Source organism: Miniopterus schreibersii, assembly GCF_964146895.1.
Source record: "Miniopterus schreibersii genome assembly, chromosome: 18".
Taxonomy (NCBI): Eukaryota; Metazoa; Chordata; class Mammalia; order Chiroptera; family Miniopteridae; genus Miniopterus; species Miniopterus schreibersii.
The window spans coordinates 32,034,239-32,050,628 of NC_138121.1; the positions used below are offsets into that span (position 1 = coordinate 32,034,239).

The 16,390-nt window shown below is 36.6% G+C and overlaps 1 protein-coding gene across 5 annotated transcripts in view; it reads left to right on the forward strand.

The window, feature by feature from the left end:
- Positions 1-11,531, forward strand: part of ZFP14 (ZFP14 zinc finger protein) — a 54,913-nt gene extending 43,382 nt beyond the window's left edge. For all 5 annotated transcript variants that reach the window (XM_081119574.1, XM_081119575.1, XM_081119576.1 and 2 more), the window contains one exon: positions 6,191-11,531. In XM_081119574.1, the coding sequence (XP_080975700.1) occupies positions 6,191-7,554 (1,364 nt within the window). In that variant the 3' untranslated portion in view covers positions 7,555-11,531. The remainder of the gene's footprint in view (positions 1-6,190) is intronic.
- Positions 11,532-16,390: the final 4,859 nt, after the last annotated feature.

Genomic DNA, 16,390 nt, shown 5'->3' on the forward strand with positions numbered 1-16,390 from the left:
TAATATGTAAATTATGTTTTGTAACCCAGATTCTCACATTAACAACACAGTGTGTTAACATTAGTCATGTAGTTAGAGTCCATGCTCATTCCAATCCTTATGGCTCAGTTTTCTTTTTCTCCCTCTCCACATCTCTCTTGCTTTTCTTTATTTTTATTGCATTCCTCAAGACAGGCTCATAGGTCCTAGTAAAACGTACATACAAGTTTACTTTATTCAAATACACATGCACACACATTTTTAAATTTCAGAATAACAATTCCAATATATTTATCAACAGTATGTTTACTGAAAATTTTAAATACTTTTTTTTAACATTAATATCATACTATTTTACTAATGAAGTTATTATTCTTGGTTGTTTATTTTTCCATATGGGTTTTTCAATTAACATGTCTAATTCTAGGGAAAATAAATCCATTGGTATTTTTTATTTGGATTGCATTATTTTTGTTCCACCTCTCTTTTTGTATATTGTGCCTCTGTTAGACCTTACATCAAGATAGGATTTCTGAGGGACATTAAAGAAACCAATCATTAGACTGGCATATTATTCTAATAAAAGACTAATTAATGTTCTAATTCTAGAGGAAAATAAGTGACGTTCTTCCTCTTTTTGAGTAGAATTTTCCACTGAGATACAGAATCATAGAGTATTGATTAAAAAAACATAAGCCAGCTTGTTATGGCCACCCCCCTTATGCATTTGGGATCTCTCAGGGAGGAACCACTTGGTGTTTCCTGTGAAAGTTGCTTAATCCAAAGCATGGGCAGCACTTCCTGAAGGGGGCTGGGGGAGGTGTCCCAAAATGTTGCAGCATAGGTAGAGTTGTATCTTAATCTCTTTGGCTGTCCTGCTGAGATATCCTCCAGACCTGTATTATGGAGTCAACTGGTGTTACCCTCATGAATAGGAGTTGGCAGTCTCATGAAAGCTGACCTGGATTTAGGGTATCAGCTACTCAAGCTTATCAGTGGTAGCTGTATATATTTGTGACTAGAAAATCCCAAAGAAGAATATCTCCCTAATCTTTTAAAACACATCCTTAAAAAGCCAATTATACAAATGTCCTTAAAATATAGTGTTTATGTTTAAATCAGTCACTGTAGTATTATTACATTGCATCAGGTCACTTATATCACTGACCTACAGGCTTTTTCTATACTAGGTGTTAATCTAGTCACTAAAGAAAGTCATTACAAATTAATATTTGGATGAGGGTATGGGCAAAAAGAAAAACTGCTTTGAGTTTACAATTAAATATTTCGGAACAATAAAAAAATAGAATATGGGTGACTCATGGGAAAAGAGTACTTCTTTTTGGTAATACACTTAATTTTTAGAGCAGTTTTAGGTTATAGCAAAATTGAGTGGAAGGTACAGAGAATTTTCACATACTCCCTGAGGATTGAATTATTTTTATTAATTAGTGGGAGCCTACATCTTTTTGTTATGTTTACTTATTTTTTATCAAGTCTAGTTTATTGATGAATATATAATTAACATACATCAAAATTCACTCTTTTTAGTATCCAGTTTTAGGAATTTGAACAAATGTGTACAGCTATGTAAATTCCACCACAATCAAGTTTTAGAACAGTTCTGAAATCTCTTCATGTGCCTGATGTTTCCTCATTTAAGATAAATCTAGCTTTTGGGCTAAGAAATATTTTTTTGTTAACCTCACTGGAGGATATTTTTTCCATTGACTTTTTAGAGAGAGTGAAGGAGGGAGGGAAGGAGGGGGGAGAGAGAGAGAGAAAGAGGATGAGAGAAACATTGATGTGAGAGAAATATCAACTGGTTGCCTCCCGTAAACATCCTGATTGGGCTGGGGGATCGAACCTGCAACCCAGGCACATACCCTTAACAAGGAATCTAATCTGTGACCCTTTGGTTTGCAGACAGATGCTCTAACCACTGAGCAACACCGGCCAGGGCTAAGAAAAATATATTTTATCATGTTGAGGAAGTAACGATACATTCCTATTATTTTGAATGCTTTTTAAAAATAGGAGTGATTGTTGAATTGTATCAGATGCCTTTCCAGGGTCTATGGATATAATTGTAGGATTTTTATCCTGAGAATAATGAACATGATGAATTGTTTTGGTCAATTTTAAAATATTGAAGTGCCTTTGCTTCTTTAGAACAAGCCACACTTAGTTATGATATATTGTCTTTCAGTTGTTATAGGCGTTTTTGCAGGAATTTTCATAAGTGATAGAGACATAATTTTCTTTACGTTGTTGTTTTCTTAATTGAGGTATAAATGTTCCTTTACTAGGATTTTATCCCATTTTTAAACTCACTTAAAAATAACTTGGAATTTTTTTTCAATGTTTTGGGCTACTTTAAATATAATTGGACTATGTGCTTTCTAAAGTTTTGATAATCTTCAAAATAATTTTTGGAGTAGGTCCTTGACTACTTTGTTTTCTTGGAAAACTGCCCTTTATTGGCATAGTAGTTTCTTATGATTTTAAAAATATTCTGTTTTATTATTTGCTAGTGTCAAGAACTGTGAAGGATCTGCGATTTTACCCTACTTGCAAGCTAACAAATTAGCCTGCGACAGTGTCATGGGTGCTGGCAGAAGACACAAGACTCCTAAGCCAGAGACAAAGGATTTTATTGCTCACAGCACAGCAAGCGTATTTGCATCATTTCCCTTTGCACACAAGTCCCATGGGGGTGATGTGGATGGGTTTAGGTAGATACCTGAATGAGCAGTGAGCTGTGTTGTAGGAGAGGAACCCTGAGCCCATTTAGAGAACCCTAATCTTATATATTGGGCAATAAGCATGCAGGATTTTTGTGCTGGAGATATTACCTTTAGTACACTGAACAGTTAACAAACCTGACTGCTGATCCAGAGAGAGATACTATCTCTTCCACCTAAGGCTGTTTGTTATACAAACATTCTTGAAAAGATAGCCCAGGACAAAGGTAGGTAGTGCTTCTGCTTGCAAGATATGCAAAAATATGAGGGACCCCTGGTTAGTTGTCTCTGAATACCTAGTTGCTATTTAAAAATTTTGTTTGAATGTTTTTTTTTTTCTTTCCTTGTTATCTTAGGTAATTGTTAATATATTGGGGTGACATTGGTTAATGAAATGATATAGGTTTCAGGTATACAAGTCTATAATACATCATCTATATTTTCACTGATTTTTTTTAAAACAACTTTCTGTGTATTAATTTTATTTTTCTATTATCTAATTAATTAAATTCTGCTTTTATTTTAATTTGTTCCCTCTTTCTAGGTTCCTCAGTACATTCTGTTGTTCTTTTTCTAACTTTTGTGTGGGATACTCATATACTTTTATTTCTATTGCTCTAAGAATTTAAATGTAGTAATGAATTTTCTAAGATTTGTAGCTATAGTTTGTAGATTCTTGATAATGTGGTATTTTCAATAGTATTTTCTAGAAACTCTACAACTTGAGTAGAGTGTTTTTATTTTTAATTATTTTTTAATTTTTTATGGATTTTTATTTTTCATTGCAATACTGGATATATATATATATTTTAAATATGGTTTTATTGATTTCAGAGAGAGGAAGGGAAAGGGAGAGAAACATCAATGATGAGACAGAATCAATGATTGACTGCCTTCCTGCACCCCCCCTAATGGGGATGGAGCCTGCAACCCAGGCATGTGCCTTGACCTGGAATCAAACCATGACCTCCAGGTTCATGGGTCAACTCGCAACCACTGAGCCATGCTTGCTGGACAAGTAGTAGAGCATTTTTAAAATTAGAAATGAAGATATTTCTTGGTTTTATGATTTTATTATTTCTCATTTTGTTTCATAGTAACTAGTCATTTGACACTTTTATACATTTATACTGAAGCTACAGAAAAAAACTTGGCTCTCCCTCCAACCCCATCTCCCCCATCTCTTTGCTTACTTCATTCTACATTTTGATTTTCTTCATATAAGTCCCTAACATGAGCTACTATATCTGAGCCCATATCCAGCGTAAACTTTATTCTCTTGCATTCAGATGATACCAAGCTCCATTCCATATTTGGCAATTACTCTGAGGTACTCAATATTTACCCAGACCTTTTTGCTCAGGATTTTATAGGCCTGTCCATGTAGCGTGATTGAAAATATTTGAGACCATTTTCTGGGCAGTACAAAAGTTGCTTTGTATATGTAGAATGGAAAGGGCATGAAGGAACAAAGTTTGAGTAGATATAGCATTGATAAGTAAAAGTACAAACTCTACTGGAGATACCATTGTAGTACAGTATAAAAGATTACAAACAGGTGTACATAATTGTTAGTGACTGCGAATTGTGTATTTGGGGTTTGTTATTTAATGGTAAGTGAGTTTAGATATTATTTCTGCCACAAACTTAGGGGTAAGAAACTAACAGAATAACAAATGAGAAAATTGATAAGTACACTATTCCGAAATTGGGAAAAGTGGTATTAAAAGGAACAAATGGTTGCTGGGATAGAGCATAAAATGCATAGACTTAAATAGAGTCAGCAGGAATAGTCTTTCTGAAGACATGATTTTTTATTTGAGACCTGAGGATGAAAAGAAGCCAACCATGCCAAACAAAGTCAGTTTCGCAGAGGAGTAACCTGTGAATGGTCCTGTTGAATGAGCATAGCTGTAGTTCATTTAGTGCTCGTAGTGCTGAAAAGAGGCCTTTATGTCATGAACAGAGAAAGTAAGTGGGAGAGTTGATGCAGAAGCCTTATTATCCCTGCTCAGTTATTTATATTTCATTATCATTGTAAAGAGAAATCATCGAAAACATTTAAGTAGAGATTCAAACATTGGTCAGCATCAGAATCATTTGCTGGAGAATATAAGTAAGGACAAAGTAAAAGCATACCCAGGACATAGTTCTGTGACTTTGTTTCAGTCAGTTAAAAGAAAGCTCTGTTAGGTTTTAATTTTTATGTACAATTATGATAACTAGTACATTGTAAGAATACAAATCTTTGCTTTTTAAAGTTTATTTTTACTATTTATCATATCACCATTGGTTTCATAATGTAAATACTATATATTGAACAAGTTAAATGTCAAAAATTTTATTACCATAGTTCTTGTTAATAGTGGGGCTTTCAGGTGTCTAGAGTTTTAGTTAACATTTAATGCAAAAGTAGTTGATGGTTGAATTTTAAGGGATTTCCCAATATGTGTACTACCTTTTTATCTGAAGTAATAAGTAAACTATGGTTTTGAAAGTGCCTGACTCAGTAAGTAAGTAAATAAATAAATAAACAAACAAACAAAAAAACCCTCTATAGTTTAACAAATCACGTGATTCTTATCCACACTTAAATCAGGCCTTCATTGATTTAACTTGTTTCCCCAATCATTAGGTTTATCTCCTTTCCAGGACTTTTGTTATTGTTTCCTTTGCCCCCCCCCTTTTTTTTTTAATGTTTAAGAATACAGTCTGTTTCATAATATAATTATTAATCCATAATCTAAATTAGCTTAATAGTGGTACGAAATAGGGAATGATATCAGTATAATGTGGAAGTGAGTTGGTTCACAAGCAATTTTCTTAGTTGAATGGAGCCAGAATAGTAGGAGATTTATAACACCCAGAAGGAAAGGCAAAAGCCTTCAATTTGATGCTTTGTTAGGAGTCCTTCCACCTCTGTATTAAGAAAATTAATAATAAATGTTTGCATCCAGGGCTCCCTCCTCAGAGACGTATACAATCAATCTTGCATAGCTTCTAGCTAGACACATTGCACTTCACCCAGCTCCCACCTTAATGATAGCTTCACTGGCTCAGGGCTTTATTTCATGTGCAATGTCTCAGCACCTAAAATTCAGCATTTCCACTTAATTTTTGTGCATTTTAATACTCATGAAATGGCCTCCCGCCACACTGAACGGCCTTTTGGGTTCCCTTGAGATCCCTATTATATTAGTTAGTGCTCTGCTAATACAGTTGCATGGATTTGAATGGTCTTCAACCCTTTCTTCATAAACCCTAATTTTTGATGTGTAATTTTGCAGAAGATAGAGGTTTCTTTAGGTACACATGTGGTATTGTAGCACAAATGCCTATGTTCTAGAGATGTCTGATTCATTCACTTGTAATAGGCATTATTTTAGGTGTCTTTTATTTCTTTGTAGAAGTTTTTTTCCTGCTGGAACAGAAAAACAAAATGTGTTTGCTTTCTTGTTTTCTTTCAGATATGGAGTCCAGATACATGACTAATACTTTATCTCCAGAAAAGGATATTTATGAAATATATTCATTCCAGTGGGAGGTAATGGAAAGAATTAAAAGCTATTGCCTGCAGGACTCCATTTTTAGAAATGATTGGGACTGCAAAAGTAAGATTGAAGGGCAAACAGAACCACAAGAAGAATATTTGGGGCAAGTGAAAATTACTTCTGAAAAAATGACCACTTACAAAAAGCATAATTTTCTTGAATATCAGAGAGTTCATAATGGAGAAAAGTTATATGAATGTAAGGAATGTAGGAAGACCTTTATTCGTCGTTCAACACTTAGTCAACACCTGAGAATTCATACTGGTGAGAAACCTTATAAATGTAAGGAATGTGGGCAGGCTTTTAGACAGCGTGCCCACCTTATTCGACATCACAAACTTCATACTGGTGAGAAACCCTATCAATGTAAGGAATGTGGGAAGGCCTTTACAGTGCTCCAAGAACTGACTCAACATCAGAGACTTCATACTGGTGAAAAGCCCTATGAATGTAAGGAATGTGGAAAGGCCTTTAGAGTACATCAGCAACTTGCTCGACATCAGAGAATTCACACTGGTGAGAAACCCTATGAATGTAAGGCATGTGGGAAGACGTTTAGGCAGTGTACACATCTTACTCGACATCAGAGACTTCATACTGCTGAGAAGCTCTATGAATGTAAGGAATGTGGGAAAGCCTTTGTATGTAGTCCAGACCTTAGAGTACATCAGAAAATTCACTTTGGTGAGAAGCCCTATGAATGTAAGGAATGTGGAAAGGCTTTTAGAATCTGCCAACAACTTACTGTCCATCAAAGTATTCATACTGGTGAGAAGCCCTATGAATGTAAGGAATGTGGGAAGGCTTTTCGATTAAGACAACAACTTGTTCGCCACCAGAGAATTCATACTCGTGAGAAACCCTATGAATGTATGGAATGTTGGAAGACCTTCAGTAGTTACTCACAACTTATTTCACATCAGAGCATTCATATTGGTGAGAGACCTTATGACTGTGAAGAATGTGGGAAGGCCTTTAGACTGCTCTCACAACTTACTCAACATCAGAGTGTTCATACTGGTGAGAAACCCTATGAATGTAAGGAATGTAGGAAACCCTTTAGACTGCTCTCACAACTGACTCAACATCAGAGTATTCATACTGGTGAAAAACCTTATGAATGTAAGGACTGTGGTAAGGCTTTTAGACTTTATTCATTTCTTACTCAACACCAGAGAATTCATACAGGTGAGAAACCCTACAAATGTAAGGAATGTAAGAAGGCCTTTAGACAGCATTCACACCTTACTCAACATCAGAAAATTCATAATGGAATTTAGCACAAAAAAAGCCTTGAAATGTACATTATGTTACAGAATATCAGAAAATTCATTTTTGAGAATTTTTTTCATGCTCACATCTAAGCATAAGAAATTTTATATTACAGAAAAAATTGTTGCTTTAAAAGCCTTCCTTCACCAAACATTGTCTTTATCAAATGTATGTCAGAGAATAATACAATTAATGTAAGAAAATCTTTAGCTTTATCATTATCTCCATTTCACCACTTTATTACGATTGTGTTATTGGACAAGGTACTTAAACTTCTGTGCCTCATTTTGTTCACTTGTAAAATGGTGATAATATGTACATTATTTATTGCTGTGTAATAAATTACCACAACTTAATTAGCAGCTTAAAATAATACATATATATTATTTCACAATTTCTATGGGTCAGGAATCTGGGTATAACTTAGTTGGGTCTTCTGCTTCAGGGTCTCTCACAAGACTAAAATCAAGATTTTATCTGGGGTTGGGTTTCATTTGAAGGCTCAGCTGGGGAAGGGATCCACTTCCAACCTCATATGGTTGTTGGCTGAATTTATTTTCTTGAGGGCTGTTGCACTGAGGTCCTTAGTTTCTGACTGTTGGCTAAAGGCTGGCCTCAGTTCTTTGCCACATCGGCCTCTTCAATATGGCTATTTATTTCATCAACATGTGCAAGCCAAGAAGGCCGTCTTCTGCTAGAATCATAAAATTTATAATCTTGTGAAGTCTAATCACTGAAGTAATACTTCATCACTTTTGCTGTCTTCTACTGGCTAGAAGCAGATTTCTAGGTTGCCTACATTCAAGGGAAGAGAATTACACAAGAGTGTGAATACTAGGAGGTAGGGGCCACTGGGGCCAGTTCAGAGTCAGCCTGCGCACACTGTGTAATAGAATTGTAAGGATTAAGTAGTTAATGCTTAGAAAAATAGCAGCCACATTGCATGCTTTCTGTAAATATTATCTAATTGTTATCATCATTAGTATCAGTGAATTCATATGAAAGGAATATCCTATAGAAGTAAAAAATGGAGAAATGCCTCCTGTCACTGCTCGGCATGTATTTGATTAATTCTGGGTAAAATCTAGGAAGTTGAATGTGAGAAGTTCTTCATCACTTAAGCTGCATCAGAAATTTCATGCTGAAATGAAGCTTTAAGAATTTCATGAACACGAGGTTGTTAAGAGTGCAACTATTGAAAAATCAAAGAGTAACATGAAATTATTTCCCCATAATAAATTCCCCAAAATAAGTGTTTTATAATCTCTATTGTCTGAGCACCATTCAAAATTAATTTAAAACTATCAAAAAGATGGTAAAAAGGAAACTAACCACTTGTATATGCATACTTGTGTGTGTGCTTGTGTGTATAAATCACTTGTAAAAAAGAAAGAAAACATTATTTCATTACAGTCAGTACAACTTTTGGTGCTCAAATTGTTCCCATCTTCAGCCAGTGGAAGCTGGATCTTTTGAAATAACCCCACTAGTAGTTTACTTGGTTATGGCTGTACAATTTGGTCAGCTATGGATGATGCTTGGGTACCAACTCATCATTCTGAAAATTGATAAATAAGGGGGGAAATAATTTATTTTGCTTTTTCCATGTGAACTAAGTTTCATAGCCATCCAAAGCTCATGAAATTAAAGTGTATGTTTTTTTAATCTAGTAAATACAGAGAGATTCATAGGATTAGGAAAAATCACTTTCTAGTTTTCTAGTGGAATAATGGGTCCAGGAAATGATCAGTGGATATTACAACTATTCAGTGAAAGATTTTATAGTGAGAACATGAGAATGGATTTATCAAGCTGACTACCTCTGAATCTTTTCATCAATTTTAGCCCCTATAAAAGTGGGACCATCAGATATTCACCTCCTGAAGACTGCAATAGGAAGTACACACCACTGCTCATGAAGCCTTATTGCCACAGTCATGAGCTGAAGGAATTAAACCTTTAAGTCAAGTTATTTTAAACCAAGAGTTTGAGGGATACATGAACAAAGTAAATGGCAACATGAAGCTGCCAAACAGATCCAGAATATGTAAAATTCTACAAAGTCACGTAGTTTCTTCAACTAATAAGTAGCATGAAAAAGATAGAAAGGGCAACTGTTAACAGGTTAAAAGAGACATATCAACTAAATTTAGTATGTGGGCATTACTTAGACCTACTCTGAATAAAATGTAGAAAAATTTTGGAGACAGTGGGAGAAATGTGGACATGCACTGAGTATATTTAGAAATAATTTTGTTAGGGATGATCATGTCAATGTGGTTATTAAGGAATAAATGCTTCTGTGTGTGAGAGATACCTGCTTACATGTTTATGAAATATGATATCCAGATTTACATTAAAAATACTGCAACAATAGGAAAAAGAATGAAGGAGAACTGGAAAGTAGATTGACAAAATGTTAATAATTACTGAAGTGGAGTGGTTTGTGTATGGGGGTTCATAATAATATTTCTGTTTGTGTTTTTAAGTTTCAATAAAAATTTAATATCAAAACTGAAATTATATACTATTTAGAAACTATTGTTAATGAGATGCCTGCATATCTAAACTTATCAGCTATCACCAAAATTCTATTCAGGAAGAAATGAATATCCTTTAAAAAGTTAAGGAAACTGTTGGTACAGTCTTGATCTTCTTCACTTATCCACAGCAGTCAAGTCTGGGCATTTCACATACATAAACGTGTTTAAGGAATGAATAAACATTTATGTCAAGACATCAGGAACAGAACAAAATAAAACTAACACAAAAGAAGTAAAGTACAGTTAAAAATAGAAATTAAGATACTAGACAATATTAGACTTAATTGAATGTTTTTAAAAGTTTTCTCAATTACAGTTTACATTCAGTATTATATTAGTTTCAGGTGTACAGCGTAGTGGTTAGACATTTATATTAACTTTAGAAGTGATCCCTTGGTAAGTCTTAGCACTCACCTGACACCATACATAAGTATTACAATATTACTTACTATACTCCCTATGCTGTACTTTAGAGCCCTGTGACTTTTTTTAAAAAAAATTTGTCTTTATCGATTTCAGAGAGAGGAATGGAGAGAGAGAGAGAAACATCAGTGATGAGACAGTCATTGATCAGCTGCCTCCTGCACATGCTCTACAGGGCATTGAACCTGAAACCCAGGCATGTGCTCTGATTGGGAATTGAACCATGATCTCCTGGATCATAGGTCGATGCTCAACTGCTGAGCCACACTGGCTAGGCACATTGGACTTTTCAGCAGAAAATCTACAAGCCAGAAGACAGTGGAACCATATGTTCAAATTACTGAAAAAGAGAAATTACCAGCCAAGAATAATATGTCCAGCAAAGTTATTCCATAGATATGGAGGAGAAATGATGACTTTTCCAGAGATACAGAAGGTGATCACCAGAAGACCTCCATCGTAGGAAAAATTCAAGGGGGTTATTCTACCTTTACAAAGAACAAAAGGTCACAACACTATGAGTAAGAGCACCAACAAACTTACAGGATAATTTCTAACAACAAAAACATAAAAGGGCAGAGGGTACATGTCTGAATTTGAAAAGGAGGATGAAGATCAGTTGCATTTAAAAGAAAAAACTACTATATATATTAAACTTTCTTTTTCATAGACCTAATGGCAACCACACACAAAATCCCCCAAACTGAGACGTAAGTTTTAAAAAAGAGAAAACAGAAGAAATATAGAATACCACCAAACAAAAACACAAAAAAGTGCACACATGCGTGCGTGCACACACACAATCAATGGAAGTACAGAGCTACCAGAAAACAAAAGGTAAAATGGCTATAGGAAATCCTCATACATCAATAATTACCCTAAATGTAAATGGACTGAAATCACCAATAAAGAGGCACAGAGTAGCAGATTGGATCAAAAAACCAACCCAACCATACCCTGCCTTCAGAAGATACATCTAAGCCCGGCCGGGCGTGGCTCAGCGGTTGAGCTTTGACCCTAGGATCCAGGCGATCGGGGTTCGATTCCTGGTCAGGGCACATGCCCGGGTTGCCGGCTAGGCAGCCAATCAATGACTCTCTCATCATTGATGTTTCTATCTCTCTCTCTCCCCCTCCTTTCCCCTCTCAAATCAATAAAGATATGTTTAAAAACACACACACACACAAAAAAAACCCATCTAAGCTGCAAAGACAAAGGTAGATTCAAAGTGAAGGGTGAAAATGATTCTCCAAGCAAATAACATCAACAGAAAAGCAGATGTAGCCATATTTATTTCTGACAAAATAGATTTCAAGATAACAAAGGTGACAAGAAACAAAGATGGACATTTTATAATGATAAAGGGGACACTACATCAAGAAGACATAACACTTTCTAATATATATGCAACCAATCAGAGCACCAAAATATGTAAAGAACTCACAGAACTAAAGGGAGGAACAGACCAAAGCATAATCATACTTGGGAACTTAATACTCCACTGAGGCCCAAGATAGTGGCAAATTAGGTGGAAGCTACACTTACTTTTCTCCCAGCACCAAACTGGAATTACAACTAAAATATAGAAAAGTCATCCTGAATAACCAACTGAAGACTAACCAAGGACTTAAAGAGGAGGCTACATTGAGACTGATAGGAAGTGTGGAGGCACAAGAAGGCTGGTAGGGCTCCCACAGGCAGTGAAGTCCCAAAGCTGAAGTTCTGGAGGGATAGTTTAGCTGTGAGGGAGTTCCCCTGAGAAGTCTTGGTTCTAAACCCCAAACCTGGCTGCCCAGCCTGGTGCGCCAGAACTGGAAAAGTTGTCCACATAACATCTGGCTGTGAAAAGAAGTGGGGCATCTGTATGTCTGGGACAATGCACAAAATTTCATTAGCAGCCACTCACCTTGGGCTCGAGCAGAGGAAGGGCAGAGTGGACTAGAGCTGTGGGAGGTGAGTCCGGGGTTAGTGGCCCAGGGGAGAGAGCTGAGAGGACAGCAGCCTAGATCCCTGTGCTGAATCATTCCCCCATACTGCAGAAGCCATCTTTCTCAGGCAGACCTTCCCCATCCATGCAGCATTAGCCTGGGGGGAAGTAATAGCACCACTCTTTGGATTACCTTTTGCCCCACCCTGTGGAGTTTATGCCCTGACTACAGCCGGAGGCTCATTAAGTGACTGACAGAGCCTGCAGGCAGGGGCAGATCTCTGGGTTCTTTGAGTCTTTGCCAGACCTGTTCCTGGGCCCTGGGCCAGGGAAAGCAGATCTTGGTGTGCTGCTTGGACGTTTCCACACACAGCCTGGCCCAGCAGAGGGAGCAACAAGCCGTGGATTGCTGATAGCTACATACAGGTTGCTCAGGGCCAAACACAGTGCCTCACATTGGCCTGCAACAGAGTCCCTCTGAAGAGGCCCAGACCCAGTGGGGAGCTTCAGACAACAACAGAGCAGGATCCAATAAGCTTCACAAGCAGCATATCCACAGGGAGATACTGGTAGGCACAAAACCCTACTGAGGCAAATTACAATTCATGTGATCAGCACATGCACAGCAGCCTACACACTGTGTTGGGGGTTGAGCCTTACAGTCAGCCAGATTGAGGGTCAAGCCCGCGCATGAATGGGCCAATAGCAATCAAGACTCAATTACAGCCGGGCTGGGCTTGGCTCAGCGGTTGAGCATCGACCTAGGATCCAGGAGATTGAGGTTCGATTCCCAGTCAGGGCACATGCCTGGGTTGCGGGCTCAATCCCCAGTCAGGGGCGTGCAGGAGGCAGCTGATCAATGACTCTCTCATCACTAATATTTCTCTCTCTCTCTCTCTCCTTTCCTTTCTCTGAAATCAATAAAGATTTTTAAAAAAAAGTACATCACGATCAAGTGGGGTTCATTCCAGTGGCACAAACATGGCCCAGCATACCCAGATAGATCAGTGTAATACACCACATTAACAAAACAAAAAATAAAAATCATATGAACTTTTCAGTAGATGCAGAAAAAACATTTGATAAGATACAACATCAATTTATGATTAAAACTCTCAATAAAATAGGTATATAAGAAAAGTATCTCAACATAATAAAGGCCATATTGACAAACCCACAGCAAATACTATACTTAATGGTGAAAAATTAAAATATTATTCTCATGCTCGCTTTGGCAGCACATATACTAAAATTGGAATGATACAGAGATTAGTACAGCCCCTGCACATGGATGACACGCAAATTCATAAAGTGTTCCATATTTTTTTACCTCACACCTGCCAAAATGGCTACTATCAACAAATCAGCAAATAACAAATGCTGGCAAGGGTGTGGGGAAAGGGGAACCCTAGTACACTGTTGGTGGGAATGCAAACTGGTGCAGCCACTATGGAAAACAGTATGGAGTTTCCTCAAAAAATTAAAAATGAAACTGCCATTTGACCCAGTGATCCCACTTCTATGAATATATTCTAAGAACTCTGAAACACCAATCACAAAGAATATATGCACCCCTATGTTCATAGCAGTGCTATTTACAATAGCTAAGATCTGGAAACAGCCCAAGTGCCCATCAGTAGATGAGTGGATTAAAAAAATGTGGTACATTTATACCATGGAATACTATGCAGCTATAAATAAGAAGGATCTCTTACCCTTTGAGACAGCATGGAGGGACCTGGAGATTATTATGCTAAGTGAATTAAGCCAGTCAAAAAAAGACAAGTGTCGCATGATCTCACTTATATGTGGTATATAATGAACAAAATAGACTGATGAACAATATAGATCCAGAGACATGGAAGCATGCAACAGACTGATGAATCTCAGAAGTGGTCAGGTGGGAAGAGATTAACCAAAGAACTTACATGCATATATGTATAACCCATGGACACAGACAATAGTGTGGTGAAGGCCTGGGGAGGGGACAGGAGCTGGGTGGAGGGGGTCAATGGGAGAAATAAGGGGGACATCTGTAATATTTTCAATAATAAAGATACATTTAAAAAATCTTGTTCTCTAGAATCAGGAACAACACAAGGATGCCCATTCACACCACATTTATTCAACATATTTCTGGAAGTCCTAGCCAGAGCAATCAGACAAGAGAAAAAATTAAAAGGCATGTAAATTTGGAAGGAAGAAGTAAATGTCACATTTTGCAGATGGCATAATTCTGTATATAGAAAACCCTAAAGACTCCACCAAAAAGCTATCAGAAACAATAAACAAATATAGTAAAGCTGCAGGATACAAAATCAATGTAAAAAATCCACTGCTTTCTTATATACTAACAATGAAACTTCAGAAAAAGAAATGGGGAAAAAAAATTCCTTTTGCATTTGCAACAAAATAATAAAATGCCTAGGAATAAACTTAACAAAGAATGTAAAGGGCCTGTATTCTGAAAACTACAAAATATTAAAAGAGATTGAAAATGACAAAACAAAATGGTAAGATATTCCGTGGATTGAAGGAATGAACATAGTTTAAATGGCCATGTTACCCAATGCAACATACAGATTTAATGCAATCCCCATTGAAATCCCAATGTCATTTTTTTAAAGAAACAAAACAAAAAATCAGATTTGTATGGAACCACAAAAGACCTCAAATAGCCAAAGCAACCCTGAGAAAAAAGAATGAAGCTGGAGGTATCACACTACTTGACTTCAAATTGTACTACAGAGCTGCGATAAAACAGCACGGTATTGGCAGAAAAACAGACACACAGATCAATGGAACAGTATTGAGAGCCCAGAAATAAAACCACATGTGTATGGACAGATAGTTTAAACAAAGGAGCCAAAAACACACCATGGAGAATAGAAATCCTCTTCAATAAATGGTGCTGGGGAAATTGAAAAGCCACATGCTGAAAATTGAAAGTCAATTGATTACATTTGTCCCCATGTACAGAAATTAATTCAAAATGAATCAAGGAACTAAATGTAAGATCTGAAACAATAAATTGCATAGAAGAAAACATAGATACCTAAACTTACGGACTTGAGTTGTAGAGAACATTTTATGAATTTGACCCCAAAGGCTAGGCAAGTAAAGGCAGAAATAAATGAATGGGACTATCAAACCAAAGAGCTTCTGCACAGCAAAAGAAACCAACATTAAAACAAAATGGCAACCTACTGAATGTGAGATATTTGCAAACAGCCCTGACAAAGGGTTAATATCCAAAATATATAAATAACTCATAAAACTCAACACCAAGCAAACAAACAAATTAAAAAATGGGCAGAGGACCTGAACAGACACCTCTCCAAAGAAGACATACAAATGGCCAACAGATATGTGAAAATATGTTCAATTTCATTGGCTATTAGGGACATGCAAATCAAAACTTCAATGAGATACCACCTCACACCTGTTAGATTATTATCAACAAGATAAGTAATAGCAAGTGTTGGGGAGGTTGTGGAGAAAAGAGAACCTTCATTCACTGCTGGTGGGAACGTAAACTGCTACAGCCACTGTGGGAAACAGTCTGGCTCTTCTTCAAATAATTAAGAATAGAGTTGCCATATGACTGAGCAATTTCTCTCCTAGGTATCTACCTGGAAAACTCAAAAGCATTGTATTTGAACAGATACATGCATCCCTGTGCAGCATTTTTCATGGTGGCCAAGACATGGAGACAACCAAAGTGTTTTTTGACAGAGGACTGGATAAAGAAGATATGGTACATATATACAATGGAATAGTACTCAACCATAAGAAAAAATGAAATACTACCATTTAAGACAACATGTATGGACCTTGAGAATATTATGCTAAGTGAAATAAGGCAGAAAAGGCTAAAAAGCGTTTGATTTCACTATTATGTGGGATAAAAAACTGAAACTCATGAACACAGACAACAGTGTGGTGGTTACC